We start from the raw sequence: 14,900 nt of genomic DNA, 5'->3' as shown, positions 1-14,900 counted from the left end.
CTCCTGTCCTCCCAGGTCTAAATGCAAAACTGAAGGAAAATGTGTTATTTTAACTGTTTTGATTTGCTTGTTGATGTAGCACCTGATGTGTTGATGTGAGTTTATCATCTCTGTGCTCTTTTGTTGCAGTGTCGAGGACTCGTGACGTGCTGAAGAAAGCGAGGACAAACTTAGAGGTGAGCTCACGGACACTCACATGTCCAGGGTATCAGACATAATGTAGTTTGTCTGTGCACACACACCATAGATTCACAGTATTATGTGCATCAGTACTCTCTGTTGTGATGTCAGTGGTGTCCATATCCTGAGTATTTATGATGCAGATTCATCCCTTTTGGCTTTTCTGTCTCACTTGTTTCCTTCGTCCTGCATTTGTCTCCTTCCCTCCTCTCCTCTCCTCCTTCACACCCCCCAGAAGAATGAGCTGAGACTCTCCTCTCTAAGCTCCTCCTCTTCCTCTCCTTACGCTGGTAATCGTCTGACATCTTGTGATCTTTGCCAATAGGTACACGTTGTCCCAGACCTTATATTTCAATTACCTGACCCAGGTGTTATTTTTGTTTTATGGTTAAACTGTAAAAGTAAACGTGATGGTGCGTCTGTGGTCTGGGGCAGCGTTTACCTCAGTGTGGATTTGCTTTCTCCTAACGTCACTGCTCTACCATCCTGTCTGACGGCAAATGACCAGCACCTCTGTATTAGATGTGTGATCCTAAAATCCCACTACACCTACTAGCTATTGTAAATAACTGTATTTTTAAGTATAAATACGTGTTTTCGAAGGACCAGAGTAATTCCAGAACACCACAACACTCACACCAACTTGCAAACACACCCTTCGACTGAGCCACCGCTTTACTAAAGTGTTGTTTACTTCTACATGGCCCCTCTATTAAGGTTGACTCTATTTATAGTGTCAGACCCGTAACAGTTAGCGCCAAGATAACTCCACACTGCATACTTTCCATTCTGTGTGCATGCTGTCACGGTATGGCGAAAGGTTGTACACGCACAAACATGTGTGACGGCTGCAAAATAAAAGATTTACTGCTGCCCGTCAATCCTGGGACTGAGCGGTGTCAACATCCAGATTCATTCACACCGCCGGACGTGCAGCACAGAAAATACACGGCAACTGTGTGTGTGTGTGTGTGTGTGTGTGTGTGTTAATCACTCACTCAGCTTTTCATCTGCCAGCAGTCGTGTTTTTGAAGTGCTGATAAACTAACATGCACAGAAAACGACTTCTTGCTGGTGTTTTTTTTTTCTTAAAGGAATAGTTTGACAAATTGGGAAATAAACATATTTCCTTTCTTGCAGAGACTTAAGATTGATACCACCTTCATAACTTTGAACTGAATGGCTATGAAGCTAATGCTAGAAGACAGTTAGCCGAGCTCACTGAGTGCTAAATTAACATTTGTAGCAGTAGACAGGAAAGGATAATTAACTAGTAAAGAGTAGCAGGTGTCAGTTATGCATTTAACATCTCACCTCGCCTGCAGTTTGTCAGTTTTATCAGCCTGTATATATGGCTTGCTGAACAGGCTAATAACTTTCATCTTGTTTCACCTTTTGTCCCTGAATCCAGCTGAGGACCCAGGAGGTGCTGCCAGAGAGCAGCCTGCTGATCGCAGTCCCCTGAAGACCAGCGGCGCCTCCGGAGCTGCAGCCAATCAACGCCCGGCAGCGAGGAAGCGCAGCAGCCAATGCCTGCTTTAGACTTTTAAAGAACCAGCCTCAACGCTACCACCTCTGACCTCTTTACTTAAACAGCCAAGACCCCACCACAACCTCCCCGCCTCCACACCAGCCTTCCCTGTCCCACCCTTTGCCTCCGCCTTTACCTCCGTCCAGCCTTGAGAGTGCTTCCTTCCTTCCTTCCTTCCTTCCTTCTCTCCTCCAGGCAACATGTGCACAGTATATAATCTGCACCTTGAGCCTTACCGAACTCCCTTCACCCCCCTCGCCAATTTTCTGTCACTCTCTCCCCTCCCCCCGCCACATGTCCTCTTGTCTTTGAGTGATGCAGTCAGCAGTTTGCCTTGTCGTGTGCGTGTCAGAAGAAAGGGTTTGAAATGTGCCTCTGGTGGTTTCAGTGATGTGCGTCCTACTGATGGAGCTGGTTGAAGATGCCTCGAGACACCGATCTCACAGACCAGGTGTGTCTTTTCATAACGGCACTCTGGTTTCAGGGGTTGTATTACAGAAACTTGTTGGACAATTGGACCAGATTTAACTTGCCTTAAACTTGCATTTTTTCTGATGGCCAGCAGGGGGCAACCCACTGGTTTCAAAAGGAAGTCAAATTGTATGTAAGATTATGAAAAAATGACCCTACTTGTCACTTGATTTATTACCTCCACAAACAGTTTGGGATTGACTTTATGGACTCGGTTACTTGTTTGAAGTCTTCTTCAAGACAGAATGATGTTAATTTGGTAAATTATGATCATATTCAGAGTAAAACAGACAATCTGCTTGACGGCATGGCTAAGAAATCCGATAATCCTCCCCCAGATCCACTGTCTAGTCCAAATATGGCTCCAAATAACAGCTGAAATGCCCAACTTCAAAATGGCAGTCCACAAACAATTTGCAAGTTAATTTAAAGTTTCTACAGTACACACCCCCAGGTCTGTATCTAAGAGCATCCTCTCCTGAGAGCCAGACAGCCTGAGGACGGAATAAATGTTCCTGCATGTTTAATCGTGGCTTGAGAGAGGAATTCTGCACACGCGTTACGCACATATACACCATATCTGTATGTGCGGTTGGGGGGGGAAAAAAAAAACGGCTCACTCAAAGACAAGCAGGCACCCTCAACTTTGACTGCCACAGAAATGCAAGTTTACGTACTTCTCGTGGCGCTTTTATCAATGAGGAGATTTCTTTTTTTTTTTTGCAAAATGCAATGCAAAGAACAGTGACACCCACAATGTATCACTACACACAGTGGAGGAATGTAGAGGGTAGAAGTAGTCTTGTACTAGAGCTGTATATCTGTATTCGTGGAGGAAAAGCTTATGAATGGTTTGTGAGCCATCAGCCAACGGTGACGGATGGCAGAACGAAAAGCCAGAAGGAAGGTTCCATTTTAGCCCGCAAGCCTCCTCGTCTCAGGTGCTTTTTTTTGGCACCTGTCTACTGATACTTACTGAAAAAGGGTCAATCTAATTCTTAAGGCTTCGATCAATCTGGTTGGCTGTGATTTCTGAACGAATGTACTCTAGAATATGAGGTTGAAGTGCTGAAATGGAACCAGGCTGACAACACGCGTATTCAAGCTCCTCTGTAGGAGTTCTCATACGAGCATGTGCAATAATGATGTTGTTTCTTGAATGATCATGCTGCACCGGGTTATTCTAATTACTATTATTTCTTTGCTTGACACTGGATTATTATTAGTCACACTCATAGAAAAACATTAGGACACAATACGATTGTATTGGAGTGTTGATGCATGACAGAGATTGTATAAAAATCTAAGCTATGGAACAGGGGATTGCCAATACTTGCCAAAGTTTGAACTCTTTACTGTCACTTTGACTTGCCTTATCCATGCGAATGACAAACCCAGGTCTCATCAGGCCGTAGGGATACCGAGGTGTCTTTATTTCTTTTTTTTTTTTTAAATCAGAGGGCCTCCAGAACCACAGAGATGGTAACCGTTAGACAGCTGGCTCAGAGTATTTCGAAATTGTGATGGAAACGAGCTCCTTTTTGTTTGGACCAAAACTCAACAGAGTGGATTTTTTTTTCCCACGAGGCCATACGCCATATTGTCTTTGTGTTGTTTCTCTTGGTTCAGGCCGACTCAGCATTCCCATGGCAATGGCAATATAGGTTATCAAGTTCTTCTAGATGATGCAAACTTTGGCAGGCTACTGGTGGGACCATTGTTCTTTAATTCACTCGCTCGTAACCGTTCAGCGACACTCTCAGTTTGATGTGTTTTTCCTTGCTGTACATTCGCCATTTTAAGCTGTAAATAACCTGCTTCTTCTGTATGAACTTTTGTGTGTGCGTGTGTGTGTGTGTCTGCGTGTGGTTGTGCATGTGAGATAAAAAAAAAACATCCAACATTTGCTTTTCGCAAAGTTGATTTCTGGGTAGCTGTGCAATAGCTTTCTCTCTTTTATTTTGATGTTAAACATCATTGTGTTTTCACTTCCTGCAGTGTATGGTTTATAGCGCAGCATATGTTAGAGGATTGTGTCACTTTGAATCAATTAGTCACCTAGGCTGTGTCTGTTAAGAAATCACAAACTATGCCTTCATGATATCTAAGTCACCGATCACAGTATCGTTCACCTATAACAAAAGCTCTGATTAATGTTGCTTCGCTTGCCTTTAAGATTTAGCTCGGGAGCGTCTTCACTCGACTCTCGGTGATAGAAAATGGCCTTGACTAGCGCTCATCTACCTGAGATCTGCCAGTTTAGGTTTTGTTTGCGCTCGAGTCTTCAGAGAAAGACATAAATTGCCAAGAATTTCGATAGAGGGGAAAAGTTTGATATTACCTTTTGAAATTAAAGAAGGTAAAAAAAGTTTTAAAGATTTGTCTACTGTAAAAAAAAAAGCCAATGAATGGAAAAGATTGTGAAACGTTGGATCCACAAAGCACCTTGTTAGAGCGTAAACAAAGCCTTTTTGCTATTTGTTATTAAGAAGGGAATCAAAGGAGCAGTTTGAAACATGTATGTGTTGGTCCTGAGTTGCGTGTGTATATAGCGCTATTTGATTGGTGCAGCTTTTATGTGATTGGAAAAAGCAGCTTTTTCCAAGTTTGTGCATAATGAACTAGAAAGCCGATACAGGACTCATACGGATCCTGTCTCTGATGACAGTTAACAGTTTGCTGTGTTGGCAAAACGTATTATCGATGAAAGATTTTGAGAAAGAATGAATAAAACACTCAAAAAAGCTTGTGTTGTTGACTTCTGCTGGACTCTGTTTTAGTTTCATTTTGTTTTGTCTCCAGAACCTCTTTCGCTTCTGCTTGTGCTGCGACTACATATTCATTAAAGAGTAAGTTAACAGCAGGGGGTTGAACCTCTGGCCACACCCACACGTGATGTCACAGTGCACTTCATCAATGGAGCACAGCTGAAATTGCTCTTTTAAAACTTGGCTATTTCTTGGTGGTGGTTTGATAAAAGTTGCTGACAGAAATAGAAATTATTTAGACTGCAAGTGTGTCTCTAGCCCAGAAAAAGTAATATTTAAAATGTGAAAAGCTGTTTTTAATGTGTCCTTGTAGCTGTTAAAAATCATCCCTCTGATAATACAGTTAAAAAATATTACCTCCAAGTTTTCAATAAGAACATTTGAGGGAAAAAAAAAAAAATCACATAATGAAACTACAACAAAGACAAATCAGTGTGTGAGGAAAATGGCAACTGTGAAAGAGGGAGCAGACACTGACGGATATATTGGTGTCCTTGTTGAGAATGACTTGAAGGAGGTGGGGAGGGAGTATAGGTGGAGCTTTGAAATGCTCCTCGGGTCTGAAGATGTACTGCTCCTGCCCGTATGGACCTGGAGGGGCGCTGGACAGATCTGCAAACACACAAGAGTCAAAGATTACACTTCTGATTAGTGTTTATTAAAGGTTGGCCAGTTGTTACCAACTCAAAGTAAACAGTATCCATAAAAAACAAAACTGACAAATGATAAAGAATAACCTTTGTTATATTGAGATCACGAGATAAGCTGTTACCATGAGAAAACAACCTGTGTTACATCGCGATAATGAGATAATAAGTCCTTATGATCAGAAAATAACCTTTGTTATATCGAGATAACGAGATAATGAGTCCTTATCACGAGAAAAACAACCTTTGTTATATTGATAACAAGATAAGCTGTTATCACAAGAAAATAACCTTTGTTATATCGAGATAACGAGATAAGCTGTTATCACGAGAAAATAACCTTTGTTATATCGAGATAACGAGATAAGCTGTTATCACGAGAAAATACCCTTTGTTATATCGAGATAACGAGATAAGCTGTAATCACGAGAAAATAACCTTTCTTATATCGAGATAACGAGATAAGCTGTTATCACGAGAAAATAACTTTTGTTATATCGAGATAACGAGATAAGCTGTTATCACAAGAAAACAACCTTTCTTATATCGAGATAACGAGATAAGTCCTTATCAAGAGAAACCAACCTTTGTTATATTGAGATAACGAGATAAGCTGTTATCACAAGAAAACAACCTTTCTTATATTGAGATAACAAGATAAGCTGTTATCACGAGAAAATACCCTTTGTTATATCGAGATAACGAGATAAGCTGTTATCACGAGAAAACAACCTTTGTTATATCGAGATAACGAGATAAGCTGTTATCACGAGAAAATAACCTTTGTTATATCGAGACAACGAGAAATCAACCTTTGTTATATCGAGATAAGCTGTTATCACGAGAAAATAAACTTTGTTATATCGAGATATCGAGATAAGCTGTTATCACAAGAAAACAACCTTTCTTATATCGAGATAACGAGATAAGTCCTTATCACGAGAAAATAACCTTTGTTATATCGAGATAACGAGATAAGCTGTTATCACGAGAAAATACCCTTTGTTATATCGAGATAACGAGATAAGCTGTAATCACGAGAAAATAACCTTTCTTATATCGAGATAACGAGATAAGCTGTTATCACGAGAAAATAACTTTTGTTATATCGAGATAACGAGATAAGCTGTTATCACGAGAAAATAACCTTTGTTATATCGAGACAACGAGAAATCAACCTTTGTTATATCGAGATAAGCTGTTATCACGATAAAATAAACTTTGTTATATCGAGATATCGAGATAAGCTGTTATCACAAGAAAACAACCTTTCTTATATCGAGATAACGAGATAAGTCCTTATCAAGAGAAAACAACCTGTTATATCGAGATAACGAGATAAGCTGTTATCACGAGAAAATACCCTTTGTTATATCGAGATAACGAGATAAGCTGTAATCACGAGAAAATAACCTTTCTTATATCGAGATAACGAGATAAGCTGTTATCACGAGAAAATAACTTTTGTTATATCGAGATAACGAGATAAGCTGTTATCACGAGAAAATAACCTTTGTTATATCGAGACGAGAAAATAACCTTTGTTATATCGAGACAACGAGAAAACAACCTTTGTTATATCGAGATAAGCTGTTATAACGAGAAAACAACATTTCTTATATCGAGATAACGAGATAAGCTGTTATCACGAGAAAATAAACTTTGTTATATCGAGATAACGAGATAAGCTGTTATCATGAGAAAATAACCTTTCTTATATCGAGATAACGAGATAAGCTGTTATCACGAGAAAATAACCTTTGTTATATCGAGACAACAAGAAAACAACCTTTGTTATACCGAGATAACGAGATAAGTCCTTATCAAGAGAAAACAACCTTTGTTATATTGAGTTAACGAGATAAGCTGTTATCACAAGAAAACAACCTTTCTTATATCGAGATAACGAGATAATAAGTCCTTATCAAGAGAAAACAACCTTTGTTATATTGAGATAACGAGATAAGCTGTTATCACAAGAAAACAACCTTTCTTATATCGAGATAACGAGATAATAAGTCCTTATCAAGAGAAAACAACCTTTGTTATATTGAGATAACGAGATAAGCTGTTATCACGAGAAAATAACCTTTGTTATATCGAGACAACGAGAAAACAACCTTTGTTATATCGAGATAACGAGATAAGCTGTTATCACGAGAAAACAACCTTTCTTATATCGAGATAACGAGATAAGCTGTTATCACGAGAAAATAACCTTTGTTATAACGAGATAAGCTGTTATCACGAGAAAATAACCTTTCTTATATCGAGATAACGAGATAATCTGTTATCACAAGAAAACAATCTTTCTTATATTGAGATAACGAGATAAGCTGTTATCACGAGAAAATAACCTTTGTTCTATCGAGACAACAAGAAAACAACCTTTGTTATACCGAGATAACGAGATAAGCTGTTATCACGAGAAAATAACCTTTGTTATATCGAGATAACGACAAAACAACCTTTGTTATATATCTCTAATGACAGTTAACAGTTTGCTGTGTTGGCAAAACGTATTATCGATGAAAGATTTTGAGAAAGAATGAATAAAACACTCAAAAAAGCTTGTGTTGTTGACTTCTGCTGGACTCTGTTTTAGTTTCATTTTGTTTTGTCTCCAGAACCTCTTTCGCTTCTGCTTGTGCTGCGACTACATATTCATGAAAGAGTAAGTTAACAGCAGGGGGTTGAACCTCTGGCCACACCCACACGTGATGTCACAGTGCACTTCATCAATGGAGCGCAGCTGAAATTGCATTTTTAAAACTTGACTATTTCTTGGTGGTGGTTTGATAAAGTTGCTGACAGAAATAGAAATTATTTAGACTGCAAGTGTGTCTCTAGCCCAGAAAAAGTAATATTTAAAATGTGAAATGCTGTTTTTAATGTGTCCTTGTAGCTGTTAAAAATCATCCCTCTGATAATACAGTTAAAAAATCTTGCCTCCAAGTTTTCAATAAGACCATTTGAGGGATCACCCCATAAAATATTTGTATATCAGCCGACATGATGATATCAGACTATCAGTACTTACCTACTCAATAAAAGGATTTTTGCAGTACTTACAGAGCCTTACAGACTGATGGCAGGGATGTCACGAGCCAGCAGCTCATAAATGTGCAAGATAAAATGTTTGGACACATCAGAGAAAAATCGGCCACAGCTAACGCTAAATGTGGTCTTAGACACAAAACCGAGACATCAATGCAACCCAAGTCAAAAACATGCAACATCACCAACGTGAACAGAACAAATTTGAAACTTGTAGGTCTTTAACTCAGACAACTGAATACTGACCCAGAGAGTTTGAATTTGGACCAGCGTGTCCTCTTTATTTGCAAACAAGGAACACTTTGTACAGTGAATCATCACACTGGTTCTGCAAAGCATTTTTTTAAAACATTCATGAAACACTTTGTAAAATTCAAGTTTTGGTTTTAAAGCCTAAAAACACCATACGGCGTGTGTGGCGCTCGTCCATACTCCCTCATCTTATCTTATCCTGAATACTCTTTGGACGAGACGTCACGGCGAGGCTCGACATTCACAAAATACTTTCAGACGGTCCAGCTTGAACACCAACAGGATTTATGAAAGCCCCTTTTGTAAGTCTGTCGAGTGGGTATATACTATAAGTGCAGACATTCAAAACAGCACTACTTACGAGTGACACAATTTTTCAAAAGCCACCACACCTCAAAATACAGACCATCTTCAATAGTTATACTATAAAGACCACACACGTGAACAAACTCTGTACAAATTTTAAATTCATGTCAACTCTGTATCCTCATAGCCCTGTAAAGTCATCAGAAAATGTGCCTCTCTGAATGTGCACCACACGGTAAATGCTTCAAGTTCTAGACATTCAGTACATGCAAAGCAGCAGGTTGTTTGCGTGTGCACGCCTGTGTATGACTATACATGTCACAGTTACATACAGTACATTGCTATATGATAAATAGAACTCAATATAGATGCACACATACACATATAAAGCACTGCAAGTTCATCATATCTAAAACCACCCCAAAAAAAAAAATTGGGCTCAATAGTTCAGAGAAGCTACAGTACAAGAGTTTGTCTGCTGCATAGTTAAAAGCTTACATCAACACTCCTGCTCACATGGACGCTAAAGTGCTCACAAAATATATCAAAATAAAGGCAACAGAAGAAGTTAAAGGGACCCCAAAATCAAAAATACACATTTTCTCTTACCGTAAGTATTATTTATCCATCCATGTTATCTTGATGGGAGTTGGCAGTTTGGATATCAGCTCCAGAGATGTCTGCCTCTTACATAACAGAACTGGATGGCTCTCAGCTTGTGGTGCTCAAAGTGCCAACAAATACATCTGAACAACTCAACAGCATTGTCTCTGTGATTGGTCTCATGTAGGAACTGTTTTCTTAATCTGTCATTTTTTCTCTCTTGGAAGTGTGCATTTGCTCATGAACAAGAGGCTCATGCTGCTGACAGCACGGGATGTGAACATTAATGGCGTCCTCCTCCTGAACAGGCTGTTAGCTAGCTAAGTTAGAAACCCCTTTATTGATTATCTGAAGTCATCAGGTCAGGATTTTATGGAAAAAGACAGTGTTATTGAATTTCAAATGAAATGTTTTTGTTACTTGGAGCACCACAGGCTGAGCACCATCTAGTTCAATTATTTTCAAGAGAATTAGACATCTTAATGGCCGATATATGCAACTACAACTGGCACAATCTAGATGAATTAATCGTACTACAGATCAGAAGAAAATGTGTTTTGTGTTCTGTAGCTTTTAGCATTGACCTTTGACCACCATTGCCATCGGGAAGATTACCTGTGAAAACCTACAAGCACTCCGTCCATGACAACCATCGTATAAATGTAAGTGTAATCTTGGACTTGTTTAATTCAGTTCATGTTGTAAATTTCACTAAATGATGGCTGTATTGTGAGAAATTCAACATAACATGACCTTACTGACAAACAAAGTTGTCGCAAGTTATTGCACTTCATTTTCAAGCCAGTCCGCTGCTCTCTTCAGCACCTGGACACTGACTTGAGGCCAGATTAAGTCATCCTGTTACTCTGCATGCACTTCCCCCATGAACGCTGTCAAGTCAATTCGTTCAAAACTTGATTCAACTGGTTCAAGGAGGACATGACGACACGATCCACATCAGTCACACTCTAAACACCTCCACGCCAGAAAATCTCGTTTTACACACGGACATGCATATGTTGACAAGGTGCGGCAAACGCTCGAATACACACAGTGAGTAAGTCAGTCTCTGTCTGTGGATGTTGCAGGTAAAAGCCACAGTATGGTTCTCATCTCTCTCTTACACCCTGCACACACTCCGCTACTTTTGATCAGAGCCCTATGTAGACAGAAGTGCAGCCTTTTAAAACCCAAGCCACAGTCAAAGCCGCTGGCCTTTCAGCTCGACTGTAAACTTGTCTCAGTGCAACATTTGGCTAAAAGTGATGATACAAAAGAAAAACCCTCAGCAGAATACGAGCATGCTGCTCTCTAAAAGCACTGTGGAGCACCCGCGTTGAGGTTTAGATCGGCTTGTAAAGCAGAGAGGTGACGTATTTCTTCTTGTATCTGTGAGTCGCGCTCAGCACCATCACGCCGTCCTGCACAGACAGAAACACAAAACACAGACGAGCTGTAAAATGCGACCATAATTACGCTTGTTCAACTTTGCAGAGAGAAAATGACAAAAGCTAAATAATTGGTTCTTATAACCAGGTCATCTGATTTGCTGGGCATTTAAAGTTAGTTAAATTGAGAAAGGGGACTTCATAATGTGGTGCTAATCACATCTGGAAAAGCAAAAGCTGTTCCAAGTGAACCTACCTTTATTGAGAGGGCGTAAAGATGGTTTAGCATGACGTGGTTGGGTTCAGGCAGCAGGGCAGGGTCACACTGTCGAGAGAGAGTGAGTGGAGAACTTAAAAAAAAAATCACATAACGAAACTACAACAAAGACAACTCGAATCAGTGTGCGAGGAAAATGGCAACTGTGAAAGGGGGAGCAGACACTGACGGATATATTGGTGTCCTTGTTGAGAATGACTTGAAGGAGGTGGGGAGGGAGTATAGGTGGAGCTTTGAAATGCTCCTCGGGTCTGAAGATGTACTGCTCCTGCCCGTATGGACCTGGAGGGGAGCTGGACAGATCTGCAAACACACAAGAGTCAAAGATTACACTTCTGATTAATGTTTACTTTGAGTTGAAAACAACTGGCCAACCTTTAATAAACAGTATCCATAAAAAACAAAACTGACAAATGATAAAGAATATGTGAATTTGGAATCATTCAATAGGGATATTAAACTGTTTCTGCACAGATGACTAAGCAAAGAAAAAGAAAATAAACTTTTCAAATAAATGTTGACGATGCATGAGCACTGCGGACAAAGGCTGACCTGATGTGTCGGAGCACTCCAGAGAGTCGACCTGCAGGGCGTCAAACACCTCAAAGTCTGACTTCTTCACCTGGATCAGGTTGTTGATGGTGCCGAGCTGACTGGTTACAATTGGCTGCCAGAGAGGAACGTACCAGGAGATAATGAAATGGCATTTTCGTAATTATGGTTGATATATGTGCAAACATTTCCCTGGGCTTTTAGAAAAGGCTTTAATGACAATGTGGTTGCACTGACACAAAAATCTTACAGTGCAGTGCAGCAGGGTAACGTTTGTATGGCTGCTTCTTCTGTTGTTAACTACATGATAACAGCAATACTGACAATATTAATACAACTTGATCATCATGAACAGGTTTACTGGTAGAGGGAAAATTACAGTTACCACAATGACGTACCTCTGACGCATCATGGACCCACTGTCCATCGACAAAGAACTTGTACTGGTGCTCTCCCTCTGGCAGGTCCAGGATCGCTACAAAGTCATTATGGCTTTGGAGAAAGGAAAAGAAACTATATTAGTGTAATACTGGGGTTTCATCTCAGAACTCTACAAAAATGAAAATGAGCAAATACACAACAACAAAAAGAGGCTTACCTTTTATTTAGTGGTATCTTCGTGCTCCAGTTGTTAAAGGAACCAGCAATGTAGACCTCCTTTCCACCTCCGCCCCAGCGGATGACCGTGGGTCGAGCCTGAGGACCAGTTTTCACCAGATCATCCAGATCTGGGGTGAATTCTTTTTCTCCTGATGCCTGAAAGCAATTAATTTATATTTCAACCATGAGGGGATCTTACAAAAGATCACTTGCCACAAATGACAACACAAGGCCCCTGCAGAATAAACACAGTCCTGGAGAATAATGCAGCAGCACCTTGGACTCTGGCCCGTGGGTGTTGAAGATGTTGGGGTCGTCTGTGCTGTCCACCATCTTGCTGCTGGGCTCCTGGTCTTTGTGACTGCCGCTGCTGTCGGAGCGGTGGGCTTTGGCTCCGTGCCGATCTCCGGCCACCCTGTCACTTGTGTTGCCCATAATGCCTCACTGTTTGTGGTGTTACTGGATCGAAGAGAAGAGGGGGCAACTTCTTATATGCATGGGGGGAAATCATAAAAGACTCTATAAACTGACTGTAAACTACTGAACTTGTCTGTTTGTAGAGTCTGCAAAGGTGATATGAAAGATAACTTGTTATGTATTTATTGGCTTTCATGCCAGGATAATGCCAACAGTCCAAACAATCCACATACTATTGTCACCTATTGTTTTTATCCTTAAAATGTTTCAATGACTGTGTACAAATAGTAAGAGCCAAGCCCCAGTTTGGGCCTCTCATGTGCTGTATAGTTACAACAAGGTAATGCTAACAGATCTCAGGCACAATCTGGGCCCACTGTGACAGAAGAGGAGTGAGTAAAATGAGCGTGACATTGTGACTAATTCTAAAATAACACCATCTCAACACTTGCAGTGAGCACCATTTTTCCAGGTACACTTAAAATGTACCCACGATGATGGACTGCAGTCTGGTTCTCCATCAGGCTGAACAGCTTTACATTAAAGCTAAAGCGCTTAGCAGTAGACTAGACATTTCTTTTACCAGATAGCAGCCGGTAACTGCTGGCAGAACTGTCTCCTCTGTGTCTGTGAACCTGGATCTCCTACAGCGGATCAGACTACAACCGCTTAACGTTAATACAATCATTCTGTCAGACACAACACGGCGCTACCGTTGACGCCCACCCGCTACTTACCGAGCAACAGATTACACTTTCACAACTACCTGTATAAAAAATATATAAATATATATAAAACGCCATTAATTCAAAATACTAAGTCCACATAACGTGATAGCTGTAGCCCGCTGAAGGTCTCCCGGCTGTCAGGCGTGCTCACCTCAGAGCAACTCGACGGCAGAATATTTTTAGCCGCTGCTTGCGGTTAGCTAGCAGCTAGCTGTCACTTTCCCCACAGCCAGCGAGCCGTTCGTCTTGTTTACGGTGTGGACAATTACGACGCGACGGAAAGCTCACCGTGTGGTGTAACGGAGCGGACAAAAGTCACCGACAGCAGCGGGTGTTATTGTGTGGTTAGTGTGTAGCGGAGGGGGCTCACCTTCCTCTTCCCCAACAACTGCAGCCAGACGGTGCCCCCAACTACGGCGAGCGGAGAGGACAAACTGAGCGGGACGGGGGCGTTACGGAGTAGTGCCAAAAACTGACCCTCCGCAAGGAACTCGTTTCCGGAATGTTAAAGCTGTATCGCCCAGTTAACGTCCGTCTACAGCTGTTCTGATCTGGATCTTACAGTGGACATAATATTAACATAATGTTACATAATATTTCACGTTATGAGCCACATAAACTTAGGTTTTGCTTAAGAGTTTCCACAATGTGACTTCAGTTTTGACCAATGGATTACAAAAACTGTAAATAGTATCTCAAACTGTGTTCTAAAGGCTTTCTGCTGCTAGTGTCATTTTCTGTTACCCTGACTGCTCTCCATTGGATCTGCTGTAACATTAGCCTGTGTATGATTGGGAAATGCTGCTACATCCAAGGACCAAATTAAAATAGACCTTTATTTATTTTTTCTAATATTAGGGCCCGAGCATTATCTGTGTGAGGACCCTATTGTTTAAGTTCAAATGTTCATAAAGTAAAACCACAAGCCACACACACACACACCTTACTTTTCTGTGATCAAATTAAAAATATGTAAATTAAGTTCAGAGAGCATATTTAGGCTTGAATTGATTTAGCTGAAACCAAATGGAGGAAGAAGTGAGTGTGGAAAAAAAGCATTCAGAGAAAAATCTGACAATTACTGGTGCCTGTAAAATGTTTCAGATATTTATTTCAGGTCCCC

The 14,900-nt window shown here is 40.6% G+C and overlaps 2 protein-coding genes across 10 annotated transcripts in view; one reads left to right on the top strand and one right to left on the bottom strand.

The window, feature by feature from the left end:
* The window catches only part of LOC119010987 (myomegalin-like), a 45,714-nt gene extending 40,787 nt beyond the window's left edge, over nucleotides 1-4,927 (top strand). For 6 of the 7 annotated variants that reach the window (XM_037083699.1, XM_037083698.1, XM_037083696.1 and 3 more), the window contains 3 exons: nucleotides 130-176; nucleotides 416-470; nucleotides 1,592-4,927. In XM_037083699.1, the coding sequence (XP_036939594.1) occupies nucleotides 130-176; nucleotides 416-470; nucleotides 1,592-1,722 (233 nt within the window). In that variant the 3' untranslated portion in view covers nucleotides 1,723-4,927. The remainder of the gene's footprint in view (nucleotides 1-129; nucleotides 177-415; nucleotides 471-1,591) is intronic. The other variant, XM_037083697.1, reaches the window with a different exon arrangement.
* A 3,976-nt stretch (nucleotides 4,928-8,903) lies between these two features.
* Nucleotides 8,904-14,301, bottom strand: prkab2 (protein kinase, AMP-activated, beta 2 non-catalytic subunit). 3 transcript variants are annotated; one of them, XM_037084354.1, is made up of 8 exons: nucleotides 14,148-14,301; nucleotides 12,909-13,091; nucleotides 12,631-12,788; nucleotides 12,431-12,524; nucleotides 12,033-12,147; nucleotides 11,650-11,783; nucleotides 11,460-11,528; nucleotides 8,904-11,236 (listed from the first exon to the last, which is right to left on the bottom strand). In XM_037084354.1, the coding sequence occupies exons 2-8, from the start codon at nucleotides 13,065-13,067 to the stop codon at nucleotides 11,159-11,161; spliced, it is 807 nt and encodes a 268-aa protein (XP_036940249.1). In that variant the 5' UTR covers nucleotides 13,068-13,091; nucleotides 14,148-14,301; the 3' UTR covers nucleotides 8,904-11,158. The 3 variants fall into 3 exon arrangements, with proteins under 3 accessions (XP_036940249.1, XP_036940250.1, XP_036940251.1); XM_037084355.1 differs by having other exon boundaries at nucleotides 14,066-14,214; XM_037084356.1 differs by lacking the exon at nucleotides 14,148-14,301 and adding an exon at nucleotides 13,929-14,065.
* Between the last annotated feature and the right edge of the window lie 599 nt (nucleotides 14,302-14,900).

This window comes from Acanthopagrus latus, chromosome 21, assembly GCF_904848185.1.
Source record: "Acanthopagrus latus isolate v.2019 chromosome 21, fAcaLat1.1, whole genome shotgun sequence".
Taxonomy (NCBI): Eukaryota; Metazoa; Chordata; class Actinopteri; order Spariformes; family Sparidae; genus Acanthopagrus; species Acanthopagrus latus.
The sequence above is the reverse complement of the archived record's forward strand: the minus strand, read 5'-3'. Positions and strand labels throughout refer to the sequence as shown.